The 16,519-nt window shown below is 43.7% G+C and overlaps 1 protein-coding gene across 1 annotated transcript in view; it reads right to left on the reverse strand.

Moving 5' to 3' along the window:
- The window catches only part of PCCA (propionyl-CoA carboxylase subunit alpha), a 2,575,253-nt gene that overhangs the window by 2,096,505 nt on the left and 462,229 nt on the right, over positions 1-16,519 (reverse strand). The window contains exons 5-6 of the mRNA XM_086934374.1: positions 8,248-8,361; positions 7,306-7,359 (exon numbers count right to left, since the gene is read on the reverse strand). Coding sequence (XP_086790500.1) covers positions 7,306-7,359; positions 8,248-8,361 — 168 coding nt within the window. The remainder of the gene's footprint in view (positions 1-7,305; positions 7,360-8,247; positions 8,362-16,519) is intronic.

Consider the following 16,519-nt stretch of genomic DNA (forward strand, 5'->3'; position numbering starts at 1 on the left):
AGTGTTACATAATTGGACAATGAGAAATCACTCGGGTTCATCGCAATAACACTAAACATGGCAACTGAAATCAGAACGTATCTGCACTTCTGTTTAAGGTCAATTTTTGTTAGCTTTTAAGATTTCTCATGATTTTGGCCATTAAAACTATAATTAAAGGAAGAGTGGAAAACCAACAAAAAGCAATGTACATTAACTATATGCATTTGTAAAAATGTCAGTGCTTAGCATCGTCAATCTTAAACTACAGCTAGAAGGGAGGAGGGGCACACAAGATAGAATACGGCATACAACATGTAATAATGCACTAGTAGAGTCACATGCATGAAATCCTGATTGTGGAATACATTTACTAAGCTATAATCGTCATGAAACTTTTGTGGATAAAAAAAAAACTCTTCAAACTCAGCTCCTTCCTGGAAAGTTTTGATGTGATCCGTCAAGCAGAGGCTCAGGAAAAGTAAGAAACAAGCATTGAAAATGCAACATGTCTCGCCTTTGGTTAAGTAAAGCCATTTGCTTTGCTAATGGTATTGTATAGCAAAGCGAATGGCTTAAACTTAATAAAAGGCAAGACCTGTTGCATTTTTAATGCTTGTTTATCTTTCGTTCCCATAGCTCTCTGCGCAAACAGGCTCGCTCTCTCCCGATCATATGCCATCTGGTCTCCATTTCCCATCCTTTTATCGCTCACATATCAGGGGTCTTCTACTCGGTCCGTTCCTAATCTCGCCTAGTATGTATTTCTACTGATTCCAAGTAGCCCTTAGGATTTGATTTCCCTTAAAGCCTTAGCCTTTTTTGTTAGGATCGGAGGTTAGAAGTCAGTTCATTGCTTATGCCCCTTCATTGTCACCCAGAAATGTATCAACTATTGTGAGGGTCACTGAAATGGGGCCAGTCTCTTTAACCATGAGCTAAACTCGCTTATCCATTCCATGTCATGGTCACCCATACAGCTTGGGCCAGATAAAGCAGCCAGACCAGTCTCGCTGGTTTACCCACCAGGAGCCCCAGATAATTCAAAAGGGGTGTTAGAAAGGGTTGCAAATGTCTAAACCACTGGCAATTGCTACTGGTAGCATTCAAATCCATCATTTTTTACCCAATGGGTCACTCTAGACAAGACTCGCCTTATGCAAACCAGCACCGATTCTACGTCTCATGGGAAAAGTCTATTTCTAACTGCAACGGCGGGCCCCTTCCAGAGGGGACACAGCACACCAAGATCGGATTCTGTCCCAATAGCCCTTATTAGTTGTCACAGTGAAAGTGACCCATGTCAAATCATATCCTTGCCTCTCAACACACCAGTGGGCTGATTTTTAACATCAACCGGAGAGAGCCAGATGGCCACAGCCTCAATGGTTTACCCCCCATAATAACCCGGTGAACCCCAAGTTACTGCACCCTTCTCCAAGTTTGCAAATCACTCCCAAGAGAAGGGCCGCTTGGAAAATGAAGCAAGTGTCACCGAGAAGCTAAGTGTCACCTCTAAACTAGAAAACCAAATTCACATATCACTTAGGGATAACGCATAACAAGATAGTCTATCCGCTCACCCTACACACACACAATTACCCATATGCTAGTGAGACAACCTCAAACATCACTCATGGGAGCCACTCTCTCCACCCTGGCACTCAAAGCAACTCCCACGCAAACCACATTTAGTCAGGTCTCACAGGAAGCTGTCTCTAGGGTGATGTGTCTGCACAGCACCGTGAGAAGTTATAGATTCCATAACTGAGAAATAAACACCATGTAATTTAACTGATGGCGAAATGCTGACCAAAACATTAGCAGACTTTACTCACAAATTGAATATTTTCACGTTGTTATTTGGGCTACTCCAGCAGATATAGCCTTGGTGAACAGTGACAATTACACACTGGAACAGAAAGCATGTTATTGCCACTGGAAGAAAGAAAGGCAGAAATGATGACACGGTACTCCAGGATGTAACCTGAAAGATTTACATTTATCTGAGGAATGTGCAATAATCCGAACAGCTTTCCAACCTGCTCGAAGGCCTTTTCTTCCGGTGCACAAATCCTGGCCTTTCATTGAGAAAAGGCTGCAGTTGGACGATTAATTTGGCGATGAAAAGTGAGCGCACCCAGCTCTCGGCTCAAACACCACACCAGCAAATAAATCTCAGACGGGAGAAGACTGTACACAAAGGGGTGTGGCTCGAAGACAAAAACTACGCACACATGTTACTCCTAAAACCGAATAAAACCTAGGCTGTGGTGGTTTGTGAAGGGTTACCGGCTCACGCAAAGCAGTTGCTGCCATGGTCTGCACCTAACCCCCACCCACAAATACAACCTACCACCTGGAATAATAATGGAATATAACACAACACATTAAAAATAAATATTTGCAAATCCGTGATTATTTGCTTAAAGCCCAATGGAAAATTCAAGCTAATCCCCTTATTGAGGCGGTGAGGAAAGGTGCACGGATTGGTACACTTTATACTTTATTGGTGGGTACTTTCGATAACGATCTCGAGGTTCAAAACTGCAAATGGGATAATCGGCTGGGGTGTCTGGGTACACGGGTGGAAACCTCTATCGAACTGGATGGGAGATTGTTTATGTCAGCAAATCTGTGTGCCCAGCATTATAAGACTGTTTTCAATTTATATTATACCCCAGCTAAAATATCTAAGTGGGGGGGAGTTAATGTGGGAAAGTGCTTTTGTTGTGGGTCTGATGCAGCTGATGTAGTACATGTCTTCTATATGTGTGGGCACCTAAGCACTCTGTTTGGCCATATTGAGAAATTTTTAGCTGAGATTTTGGGTGTGTCTGTACGACTGTTTGCTGCTCAGGTATTGCTGGGGGTTGAGGCGGGATCGGCAGCGGATCAATTACCCTGTAAATCTCGATATCTGATCTTCCTTGCTACAGCTGTGGTTAGACTCTGTATTGCCTCAATGCGGCTGCAAAAGGATGCTCCATCCTTCGAAGCACGGAGAGCTAGATTTTTGTCAAAGTTTAATATGGAATATTGCATGTATGCTCTGAAAGGTAGACGGAAAATGAAACTAGGTCGTCAGATTTGGGGTCCAGTTGTGGCTTATATGGATGCATAAATTTGCTGTTTATTTTAGGTTTCTCTTCTTTTCTAGAATAGCTCCTTCCATAGTTGCGGTGTCCTCTGTATACATTCATTAGTCCACTGTTATAATTTTACCGATACTATGGTTTGATGTATTATCAGAATATTGCTTGTCATGATGTTTTGCTTTTCTTTTCCTGTCTTTTACGTGCCTTTTCATGTGCTCATGGATTATCCATAAAAAAAATGTTTTTTTAAAATAAAGAGCTGAGATTCCATTGTGTGGGCTGCTTATGTGGAATGACTTAAGTGTGGTTAGAAACAAACTAGATTGCCCAGGCTGCTTTTGGGGCTGTGTACAGCTCTGCATTCCTCCGTGTCGTCATTAACGTGCTCCGAGGCCAGGCCTGCCTTGGCAGGTTCGACGCCTGCACATTTTACGTACCCCCGGGCGGTGGATCCTAGCGGGGAAGGCCAGACAGTTGTTAACAAGTCACCAGTGAGTAAGGGCTTCTGCATGTCAACTGTCAGGGCTGGGGAAGGCCGACGAGCCTCCGCATTGTACTTTTAAAGGGCGCCAATGGCTTCCTCCAGACTCACAAGAAATATCTTCAACGGGTGTAATCAAGAAGAGGTAAATGGCGAGTACATATGTGATAAAGTAAACAATACACCAGAAAAAATAATAGGCGTTTGACCTGCTGCTCCCAGTCACCCTACCGTCTCCTCTGCTTTTATTGAGTTTCCTGGAATGCATGAACAGGTGAGACGTGAGAATGATGTTTACATTTTCTTTTGTTAAAGAAGTATTGCATTGCATTTTGTATAGCCTTTCCACACACCTGGTGAAAGCGACTCAGAACCCAGGTCTATATTCCTGCCAAGACGGATGCATTGGAAATCCAGGGCTGCTAGTCCTGACAAAGACTGCGACACTCCCCCCGGCCCAGGTGAGCCGCTGGCTCGCCGGTCTGAGGGAGCCGCAACTTCGGGGACTTTCCCCGATGAGTAACGTTTTTAGGCGCTAAAGCAACACACCGGGATCCGAGCGCGGGGGCTGCAGGAAGAGCCCGCCGGCGTGGCCGCCCCGGTGTTGCCTTTTGTACTGTACACATTGCGCGCCAGCGCCTGCACGTGTTCGGCGAGTGAGCGGCAGACAAAGAAACACAGGGCACGGCGGCTGGGCGTTTGTTCCCAAACACCGCTCCGTGGTGCTGGAATTACCAAGCACACCCCAAAGCAAGCGAGGGCGGGCCATGCCCTCGTCCTCAGGGGGCCACATCTTTATTTTTAAAGGTCCATTTGTGTGTTTAAGAAGCACTACAGTGACATCTCCCATCCCACAGAGAGAAACCGGTTGCCCTCGGGTTTTCGTGTGGTGCTTGCTCAGGGACCACCCGGGTTCTATAGATACTGGAGGTATGAGCTTTGTTTAACGGAAAACATGTAAGGGGTTATAAACCGCAAGGGCAGAGTCATGTGAATTCAGCACAATATACATGCAATGACACAGCGACGCTTAAAACTTGGATCATGTTAATGTGCGTATGAAATGTCCGATAATAAAGCAAGCTCTCGCCAGGCAGCCGTGGCACCTGCGCTTTACTTTTAATGTTCTAAGTAAAGCGCGGGTGCCGCGATTATACCAAAAGTAAAGAAATAGAAACAAAAATCTATTTCTTTACTTTTGGTATAATCGCGGCACCCGCGCTTTACTTAGAACATTATAAGTAAAGCGCGGGTGCCGCGATCTCGCCTGGACACGTGTTCTTTTCTCTGACTTCCAGCTGGCGTAAAAGGTTTATTATCTTCTTTATGGGGCCATCTGTTTGGAACCATAAAAAAGATAACAAACCTTTTACGCCAGCAGTCCAAGTGGGACGGCTGTAAAAGAGAAAAGAGTATGTCACTGTAAGCTCTTTTCTAATGACTGGCCACTGTTTAGCATGAACTTTAACGCCAGCCAATGAAAAAGAGGGGCAGGGCTTAAATCCCGCTAGTGAATCTCACCTGATCTCACTAAATCTTGCCAGCGAGACTGCGCATGTGTGCAGTCTTACACTAGGCTTCAACCTAAAATAGGGGGTGAGGGTCCCAAAAAGCGTGGTCCTCGTGAATTTTTGTATAGGGTAATTGAACAGCCATCAAGAAAAAATGGCTAATCAGCAATACACCAAAATTGGGAGAAAGCTAGATCTTTACACAACTAGTTGTTTTTTTAATAGAGTTTTATATAGCACAAACTCAGCCCGAAGATATCAGGTATCAGAGTTCTTTACAGAAGCACCAGTTTCGTTACAGATGGACACATTCATATTTGTTAGGCGCAGGGAGATTACGTGATTTGGCCAGAATCACAGGATGTTGAGCGTCCCCGCCGAGGCTCGAACCCAGTTCCCCAGCTTCCAGGTCGACCGCTCTAGCCGTAAGGCTGCATCCTCTTCCCTAAAAAATCCCGCCCTTGGAGTTTTAAATAAATAGCGCAAACTTGACCAAAAGGTATCAGAGTGCTTTACATGAGCACCAGTTGCATTACAGACGGACACAACCATTTTGTTAGGCATAGAGAGATTAAGGGATTTGCCCAGCAACACATGATGTTGAGCTTCTGTCACGAGACTCAAACCCAGGTCCCCAGCTTCAAGGTCGACTGCTCTAGTCATTAGGCGACATACTCTATTTGATGTACATCTGTTCAGTAGTTTTTGAGATATTAAGGCTTGAAATTTATGTATATTTCATGCCAGATTACCATACTAGATCCACGCAGAGATCCCCAGTGCAGCGACCTCAAACCACACAATCTGATTGGCTATCAACAACCTGAAGAAAACGTTGTGGCTGCCATGTGAGAACTCGGTCCCTGTGGCCCAAAAATGAAAAAAAATTAAAAAGTTTAAGAAGGCATGTAGAGGTAACTTGAACCCCCTGGGTACAGTGGGGTGGTCTCAGAGGGTTTGCCTGTGAGGTACAAATTAAAAATATATTTTATTTGCAGTGCCGTAGATTTGCAGAGCCGCTCAGTGCGAAAACCCTATGTGATTCTGCGGCAGAACCTCATATCCACTGTGCAGTAAAAAAAGTGGAAGGTTTGGGTACCCAAACAAAAGGCTGTGCCCAGTGTGGGGTTGGCCCCCCACAGGGGGTGGGCATACATCCTGCCACAGAAGCCAGGCAAAGCACACAACCGTACACCGCAGACGACCAAAGGCCATCCCCGTACAGGATTGGTAGCAGACCCTGTGCCCAAATTGCATGCTGTGCATGGCTAATTGCCATGGGTGCTACAGGGTAGGTACAATAAGTTGTGTTAAAAATATATATATATTTTACGCACCAAAAAATCGTTGAAATTCACTCGAAAAAAACAGAAGGTTAACAGTCACGTTATACTTGGGTATTTCGGAAAAAAACTTTCGAAATTCACTGAAAAGACCTAAAGGTTAAGTGATGTTATAGTAAGGTGAAAATGTCAGTTACAACATACAATTTTAAATTAAACCCTGAAATTCACCAGTTATAGTTGACTTAAGCAATTATAACTCGCCCACCGCCATGAACTGCTTATACTCTCACATATTACATCCCTCAAGACCTGTTCAATGAGAGAACTGATCACATCTGAAATTACATCATTTAAGAGAACACTGTGCATAGCTGAGGGGCGAGTTACAGTTACTACATGGCGCAAGTTCTAGTTATTTCAGTTGACTTTAACTGGTGAACTTCAGTGTTTTGTTTTTTTATAAATGTTATATTTGTAACGGACGTCATCTTCACCTAGCTAAAACGTCACTTTAACCTTTGGTTGTTTTTGAAACCCCCCCAAAAAATAGCTGCTGAGAAAGTCACTTAAAAATCCGACAGTTGAAATTTGATATTCAATTGTAATCTAGTAATTTGTATTAATCTAAATCAAGAAGCTTTGTATAAAATAGATATCCTTAAAAAATAAAAGACAACGCTTTTTTTACACTATACGTCTATTCTAATGTAATACTAGAAACTACAGGTTTGCCACTTTCTCAAAACTTCGTTTGGCAGTTGTGGAGTTGAGCACACAACTGGCAATCACCGTCCATCATTTTTAAGAGCAATGTAATGTAAATACATTTGAATTAATCGATAAAGGTGCTATCCAAACACAATCGATGTACCACTCCTGCTAAACCTCGCTATGACAGAATTTTCAAACCCTTAACTGATGGTTGCAGCGAAGCAACAGCAACAACTTACCAAACGTTTTGCAAACTCCTTGTTTTCTGACAGAAACCCATATCCCGGATGGACCTAAAACAAAAGCAGCGTATAATCCTGTATTAATCTTTTTAAATTAACAACCGCTAATATGTCTACGTTTTGTCATATTACGAAATACTGTAAACATATTTACACTGTGCCTGGGAATTAACTTCACGGCTTTCCTGGATTTGCACGCTTGCCGCATTAAAGTCAAAGAACTGATCACACTAATTGTGGTTTGTCAGGCTAACAGCAGGAGTTTACCGACATCTGTTATAGAACAGAATTTGTAACGGCTTTTGGAAATACAGGGTTGTATAAAAATTGTTTTAATACTACAGATTCATCAATACAGGCAAATTAATTTGGAATTTCTTCTCAAGTATTTAGACTTTTAAAGCCTTGACCCATGCAAGGAACTCGTATTTACGAAGCTAATGTGCATTTTCCTAACAAAACTAAAAATAATTACTGGATGCACCATTTACCTTCTAGCAAGTCTAATTAAGTGTGCATAATTGCAAAAAATAAATCATAGTCGCTGAATTTTCAAAACACTTTTCGGCATTCTCTACAAAACCATTACATTAAACCATGCAGACATCCAAAGGGTTACTGCTCAAAACTAATTGGGATTTTTTTTCCTTCACTAGAAAATTTGGAAGTGAACTGAAGCCGCTCCCTAGTGCGAAAGCTGAATCCCGAAAGCTAAATCCGGCAGGCACCTGCAGGATCAACAACCAGCGACGCCAGATGTGATGTAGATCTCGATTTCTAGTAGAGATTTCAGACATTTTTAACTGGTATGGCACAAACTAACCGGCGAAGCTTAGTCGTGGAATGTTTTATTCCTTTTATTTCTTTATAAATACAAACTCCGGCCATTTCGGTCTCCTAAATGAGGTACAGCTGTAGCAGAGACTAATTCAGACTCACAGCTTGGGCTCCAGTCTTCCTAATGGCATCCATTATGGCGTCCATGTTGAGGTAGCTTTTGTTGGTGGGAGCCGGGCCAACGCACACTGCTTCATCTGCCATTTTCACGTGAACCTGAAGAGACAAAAACCAGAATTAGCAGATGCTCTCAGCAAAAAATAATTATGATTACTGTGATCTATGGGTAGGAAATTGAGGATCTGATAGTTTCAGAGAAAATTTGCATGTTAACGTAATTTTTGCAGGTTTTCACAAAGCGGAGACCATGATGACACTGTAACACCGCAATATTACGAACACAAGATCGCAAGCTATCAAAAATCACAGGCAATGCGCCTTCATATTGTCTCACATATTTACCAGCATATTGTAGTGAAACTAACAAAAAGTACCAGGTTGGCTGTGATGCTGATCATAGACACATCCGTGAGCTGAGATTGCTTTGATATTTGTAACCAGGGAAGCTCTGTATGGAAATACTTCACAACAATACTCATGGCCAGCTCTGGGCAGGCGCCCCATGAAGTAGGGGCTAATTAGTGTGAATTGGGCACAGGGATTCAGCGAGTGTCCTTGCAGAGCATCAGGTCAGCGTTACGCACTAATTAAAGCCTGAGACAAAAGAGTTCAATATCACAATATGTGAACCAGAAAATGTAGAGAATTATTTGAACAAGCTTAGGTTGACACCGCCGCCTTTTCTACCTTCGTTCACAAGAGATCTACATCCTTACCTTCACAATCAGGGATAAACTCAATGCTGGGGATCTGCATGAGGAAGAATAATGATCCCTTGCAGAACTGTTAAGGGTTACGTTATTAAAGAGTGAGTAGATCAGGGTCTTCACAAAATCTATTTACATACACGTTATTGGTTTCTTAGCCTTTTGGCTAGGCTTGCACTATAGAAATACCATATATATATATATATATATATATATATATATAAATATATACGTAGTGTGATCGTGTGCAGTGGGACCCTTGTGGTCCTAGGTGGACTCCTTACAAAGGTACATATTTAGTTGGGAGGTATTTGGGTGTGTCTGGTTGTGGTCAGTAAATTCTGTGACGCAGTGCAATCAGAGTTGCATTCCGAAGAATAAAGGCATATATTATTGAGCTCTGTGTGTGGTGTAGTCATTTTTGTGTTCCAGAGCTGAGGTTGATGCTACAATTGGTGACAAAGGTGGAAAATATGCCCTAAGAAACAAGACTGGTCTCCCTGAGAGTTTGCGGAGGTCCAACAAACTGCTAGTGCGTGCCACATGCACCCCAAGAAGCAAGCTACAGTTGGCATATGTGGAGTCAAAGCGCCACTCGGTCGTACGAGGCCCTCGAAGAAGGTGAAGGCCCTACAGAGTAGCACCGTCAGAAATCCCATGAGAAGCCTGCTGGTGAGGCCAAAAGAAGAGATACATCACCACAGAGTAAAACAGAGCCATCATCAATACAAAACAGAAACGCTAAAGGCAGCTACGATCAGGGTGAAAGAAATGCTAAAGGCAGCAACAGCCAGGTTCAAGAAAGCGCTAGAGGCAGAGATGTCCAGGTGCAAAGAAATGCTAAAGGCAGTGATGACCAGGTACGATGTACAAAGTTAAGATTGGTGACAAACATGTGCAATAGACAAAACTGCTACTCGCCGTCAAGAAATTAAATGTCCCCGTAAGACATCAGCTTGGGTGTGAAGATCCTTATGTAAGTACACGGCAATGCTTACAGAAGGTGCAGGTCCGGGAGGGCAGCAATCGTCAAAGGGACAGCATATACTCTCAATGTCAGTAAGTCCCAACACAAGTTAAGATGCTGAAGTGTTCCTGAAACCAGCACCGTAATTCGATACCGTCAAAAAGCAGAATACTGGCACCAGATGGACTGCATGGAACAAAATGTTTTAGGACTTCATGAATGCCCTAAAAGAAGTAGATGACAAAAAGTTCCTCAAATACTTAAAGAACCTTCCCTCAGCTATGTGACTCCTATAGGCAACTGTCGATGATAAATCTGGATAACAAGATACTTGCAAAACTATTGGTGTCACGCTTGCTTCCCCTGCTGCCTGCAGTGTTGCGACCCGATCAGTGCGGCTTGGTTCCTGGGCGAAGCACATCCCACAATCTCTGCACCTTCTTCACAACCATGCCAGAGGCGGATTGTTCTCATCCCGCTGCGGCAGTCTTTTTAGACGCAACCAAGTCCTTCAATATCCTGGAATGACCTACCTGTTTGCGCTCCTTTCCCAAATCGGCATCAACCCCCTCTTTCTCCAAAAAATTGTTATGTTATATTCGGCACGTTGGCAAGACTGAGGATCAATGGTTTGGTATACCCCCCCATCCCTGTGGCCCGGGGTCCTGTTCGCAGTGGCGACGGGGCAGCTTGCAGTCAGGCTTCGGCAACACCATGCACGACTGGGACTAGATTTCTCCCCAGGGTGATTTTAGTCTCCATGTATGCAGTCGATGTGACCTTATACATTCAACACCAGGCAGAGAACCTGGACCCACTCATTCGAGAAATCATCCGTTTCGGAGGAGTATCGGGCATCACCATAAATTGGGGGAAGTCCACCACTTTTCTGTTCACCACAGCCACGAACCCATTCCGGTCAGAGTTCCCACTTAAATGGGTAGAATGCCCGGTGAAATATATTTGGGGATCTGGCTTAGCTGGAACACAGGCAAACTTTGGAGCTACAATTATGGCAAGCTCATGGAATGGCTGGAGAGCAGACTGAACAGGTGGAAGAAACTTTCTCTATCCCTGGTGGGCCGGCTGGCCATCGCCAAGATAGCGGTTCTCCCTAAATTCCTATATGTATTTGTCAACCTGCCGCTTACCTTCACAGCTGCATTTAAAAGACGATTATGCTCACATTTGATATCCCTGGCATGGGCAGGCAGACACCCCGCGTAGGAGGTCCTGACGCTACCGTTCGAGAAGGGGGGGAATGGGCGCTTCAGACATGGAATTGTATTATAACTGCGCAGGCGCAATTTGGCTATCACTGGGTGTACCCGACCCTTTTTTGGCACACAGTGCCCCAGAAACTGACAGGGCGGACTAGATATTCATGCATATGGCACTATTTGGCCCAAGGGAGACCCCAAGCCAAGGTTGACACGGTCGGCTGTATAGTGTGAGCATGGTGGGAGCTGTGGCGTAAAGCGCAACTGGAGACAACATTTTCCCCCTCCATGCCACTCATCAGAAATCCAGAACTGCCCTTCACTGCAGAGGGAAGGTGGGCCAAAGACTGCGGAAACTTCAGCTCTATTCGATGGGGCAGGCGTTCCACGAGGGTGTGTTTATTACAATAGACGAGGCGCTCGGTGAAGACCACACGGGGATGATGGATAGACTTGCATATCAGCTACGACCTTCGCTGTGCGCACTTTATGAATCTTTCCCTGTGGCACCATCAACATTTCAAGTGCTTGGGGAGTTCCTAGAGCATCCCTCATCGCGGAAGCTGTTCACCCGCTTGTACTCAGGAATGCAACGCGCGTCACCGATATGTGTTCCCCCTGCGCAGTGTGAATGTAAAAAAATCCTGAGGGATACCCTGAAGGAGGGTGTGTGGGCTTATTGTTGTGCGCAAATTAAGGAAATGTCACACAATTACAAGCTGCGGCTAATTCACTTCAGGTTCATCCACAGGCTATACAGAACTACAGTCTGGTAGCACAGGGCTGGGCTGAGTGAGGATGCAAGATGTGTACGATGCCGAGCCCCGGAGGTCTCTTTCCTGAATTTGGCCTGGGAGTGCTCGATGGTGGCGAGGTTCTGTGAGCAAATTTTTGATATACTGGCCTGAATGATGCATTTGAATGCTCCCCTCTGGCGGGCCTGCTAGGGTATGTACACAGAATAGCTGCGGAGCACAGGAAACTGGTGGCCATGCTGCTACTACTAGCTTAGAGGAGGGTGGCAATCTGTTGGGGCCGTCAGCATAGTCTGAGAGTGACCGAGTGGCTTAAGGATGCGGCGTTCTGCCATAACCAATTGTCCGATTACTGGGAATTAATGCCAGCACAGTCTAAGACGAAGAAAATAACTTTGGGCACCACCAAAAAGTTATCTAGACTCTCAAACCCCTGATATAAGGGAAACTACTGTTGCAGAGCCATGGACGATGTGCATTGATCAAACCTGACTTGTATGGAAATGTTGAGCCGGCCACCCCGGCTGGCATGAATCAGCCCCATTATGGCCAGAGAGTAACCCCTACACTCCCCTCTTCTCTATACCCCTCTCTCGTTCTCTCTTCTATCTTTCTCTTTATCTGAGGTTTGCATGACGCCCTGTAATCTATCTTGAGCAGACGGATGCTATAAAAGACAGAGGGTCCTTAAAGTACAATAAAATGCAAGAAATCAAGCACAAAACTGACGAACCACTTCCTGGAAAGTAATCAGAAACCGGAAGACATTTCTTGGACCGTAATTGAACAGGTCGACAATGAGATTCACCTCCTAGAGAAAGAACAGAGGTGGGTCTTCCGTATCAAATCTAATAGGAGTGGCCTGAACGACGAAATACCTTGGAGTCAGCTATAAGACATGTCCCCTTTATGCTACTAACTGTAAAATATCGGGAAGTGATACCAACTATTGTTATCGCCTCCACCTTGGCCTAGCATAGAATTGCATTCTAACTCCTACCACCCCAATGAATGTTTGACAATGACTGTGTGCCCCTAATAAATGCACGGATGCCTATGTATCACTACTACTACATCAACCACGCATTCTGGGACATCATACGACATCCCTCTGTAAATAATACCTTTCTCACTTGAGCATAGGAAGAGTGAACAGACTTCCCATTTTGTGAGACAGTCGTCCCACTGACGGCGGCCATCTTGAGGTTGCGCTCTAGTGGTTACCGGCACCATCTCGCCGAGATGACAATGCAGATCAAACAGGTATAAAGGATGCCGAACACAGCACACCAGAGATCCTCGGAGCAGCACGGGGGTAGGAATAAGACATTGTTCTTATGCGGTCAACGTAAGTAATAGACACTGACCATGAGTCTTTAAAAACTTGGTACATGGAACATCAACCCATTACGGACAAAATCCGCAATTGACAATAGGGTGCAGTTTTGTTTTTCAGTTTACCGCTTTGAATACCCTTCGACTGCAAGCTCATGAGGCTTGGAACAATTGTTGGAATAGTATGTATAACATCTTTACTATGGCCTTACCGATTTCTTTTAAGATTGTTTTTAACCTTCGGGCTCCCAACCTCCCTCCCAATCCGGGCTGTTTGTTTGTTTGTATCGAGTCACTGGTTTGTGTTTGAAAAATGATGACGCTACCCTATAACAAGTAGTGTTATCTAAGACACATTCAAGTCAAATCCTGCTCGTCCATTTGTCCACTAAGCGCAGTACTCTTCACCAGCAAAACACCACTCACAATGAGGGTGGCTATTCCGAATGTTTGTGCTATACGAAACCAATGTGAAACGACATATTTATGTTTTGTTTTCCTTTCTTTTTTCTCCCATTTTCCTTTACAGAGACCGCAATAGGTCAATATTTTTGACAATATTGGTAAATTTACCATGCTTCACTAGGGCCAGCTCATGCCCTGAAGCTCAAATAGGCAGCCAATTTTTGCTGCTTGTTTGTAGGACTTTAGGCTTACTTTTCTAGAACCGAGCATTGTGTAGTAGGGACCATTAGATGGTCCTGATGAGTAAGCAGTAAGGGACTGCTTATGAAACATGTCCACCTGGTAGTAAGCTACTGCTCTACCTCAAAACCCCCTTCTTAACGTTCCCAGCTAGAGAAGCGAATAAAATATATTTTTTCTACTAGCCAGGGAATTTTTAACCTTTTTATTCTCTCTTTTTCACTCACATATTAGGTCCCTACACTTCACTGACACCTCCTGCACTGACACATAGCCTTCTGTCACAATTACTGAGTGCTCCCGCGTAGCTCTTAGGTCGCAGCACGCCCGCCCCGCTAGAGGGACGGGAAGACCCCCATGATGAAGCATGACACTAAAGGACTTTTTAGTGTGTGAGGGGTATTCAAAAAAGCACATTGTGCTCTCGCCTTTTCAGATCTAAGAGAGAGCCTAGTATCCCACTAGACACAGCAAATATAAAATAAAAAAAACAATCACTACCCCCATTGATAGAATCTCTTTGTTTATCCAAGTTTGCCAGGAGGGTGATTCTATCAGTACCTCTACACTTCCTCTATTGTTTTGGACTGATGAGATTATACCTCTTGCAAAAGAAAGATGAAGGCCTATGCAGATAAGTGCAGATGCACTAGGGACACGGTTATCAAAGGAGACCGAGTACTAGTCAAACAAAAATGGAAATGCAAGATTGACGCTCTGTTTGATGCGGATTCATTGAGTCGTGACAAATAAAGGGCACATGGTGACCGCTCAACATCCCAGTAAGTCCATTAGGAGAGACTCGTACCATTTCAAAATTCTGCTTCGATGTTCTTCGGCTCCAGACCTCACGAGTGAAACACGTCCACTTGAGTGCCCAGTCAAGCATGTGAGTCTACCCTTATGATGCCAGTGCAACTCCTTTACCTTGTACAACTCGTTCTGGAAGATTGGTGCGAACACCTCGACCAACTCCTCGAGGCACTCTAATGTATGTATGTACGTTAACTATATTTTTTTATTTAATAAAGGGTGCAATGTAGTGTTGTGTGATCATGTGCAGTAGGACCCTTGTGGTCCTAGGCGGACTCCTTACAAAGTTACGTATTCAGTTGGGAGGTATTTAGGTGTGTCTTGGAGTGGCTGATAAAGTCTATGACGCTGTGTGTTCAGTTCATGGTTGCATGCTGAAGAATGAAAATGTGTATTACTGTGCTCCGTGTGTGGTGTAGTCTGTATGGTCCAGAGCTGGGGTGGATGCTACACATATACATACATACAATTTAAAAGTCCTTCAGAAGTGGGTAAGTGTGTGGGAGGAAATGGCAAAGGTTAATTTGAACGGACATCTCCTTCTATTCACTTCATCCACTTGTAAATAATCAAAAGGCAAACTATGATGAGGGTCACTGTTAAAACAATCTGGACAAAATGACAGAATGACCAATTTTCAGTAATCTTCAACAGGAAGTAAAACCAAAGCTATGAGATCAAACTTCGAACAGCAGTCAACGCAATGAAAAAATTAATGAGTGGTTGCAGGTACACACAAACCTGTGTGCTTTTTTGTTTTATTTAAACAAATCTTTTTTTTACCTTTTCTTATTCTTGTAGCTCATTGCAACATACTAACAATGCAAATTAACTATGAAAATTGTGTCACAATAGACAATTTAGTGTTGTATGCCGGCAAAGGATTTGTTCAGTCAACAACTGCATTAGGTCAGCAATTTACTGTAATAGTATGACATTTTGGACAAATTAAGAAATTTTAAATTATAGTAGAAAAATAACAAACAAAACAGTCCAGAACAACAGCAATCCTAGTCATACTTCATATACAGTAGCAGGGAGGGAAAAACTTTGTCAGGGGTAAAGATGCAATAAGCATCGGCCCGATCGCACCAGTCAGTGGAGCCTGCCTAGAGATTAAAGGCCAAGACAGTTTTGGTAGACGCAAACCTGCTTGTAGCAGTGCTACATTTGTACTGGTTCCATTAAGGTGAACTGGTCTCCCCCTACAGTCTTTGAAGGAGAAAATTAAGTACTCCCAAATGGTAGCAAAAGGATATTTGAGGAGTCTGTTTGCCTCCTCTCGCCACAGACATACAGCCTTTGTATCAGCCTCCAAGGAAACTGTGAATAATTAATTCTTACACAATCATTTCAGGCCATCAAAGGTAACATTTAGGTTTGTAAGTAAAATGGAGTCTGGCTTTTAACCTCCTGTTGATGAGTTTATCAACTAAAGCTTAGCTGCACAATATCTAAAAGCTAGGCTTAAATGTAGTTAACACCATATACAAAGGGTGTTATAACATGGACTGTTCTTGCAACCCTTAAAAGACATAAAAAATGCACAATTAGAAGTTAAATTGCACTTCTAATTACCAATATTTGTTTACTGCATTTTACCAAGAAAAAAGTGCAACACTGTAATGGAGCAGGGTGTTAGGGCTTTGCGGCATGGGCTGCGCAGAAGACCTAGACATGTGTTTATCTTAGGTCTCCCCTATGTCCTTTACACACGTTCCCTAATGCTTACTGAACTTCCCTACATGGGGTAAGTGGCCTTTGTATAAAACACATGTCAATGTAACCAAGTGGGTGCTCTTTGGATATTGT

This window comes from Lissotriton vulgaris, chromosome 8, assembly GCF_964263255.1.
Source record: "Lissotriton vulgaris chromosome 8, aLisVul1.2, whole genome shotgun sequence".
NCBI classification, from domain to species: Eukaryota; Metazoa; Chordata; class Amphibia; order Caudata; family Salamandridae; genus Lissotriton; species Lissotriton vulgaris.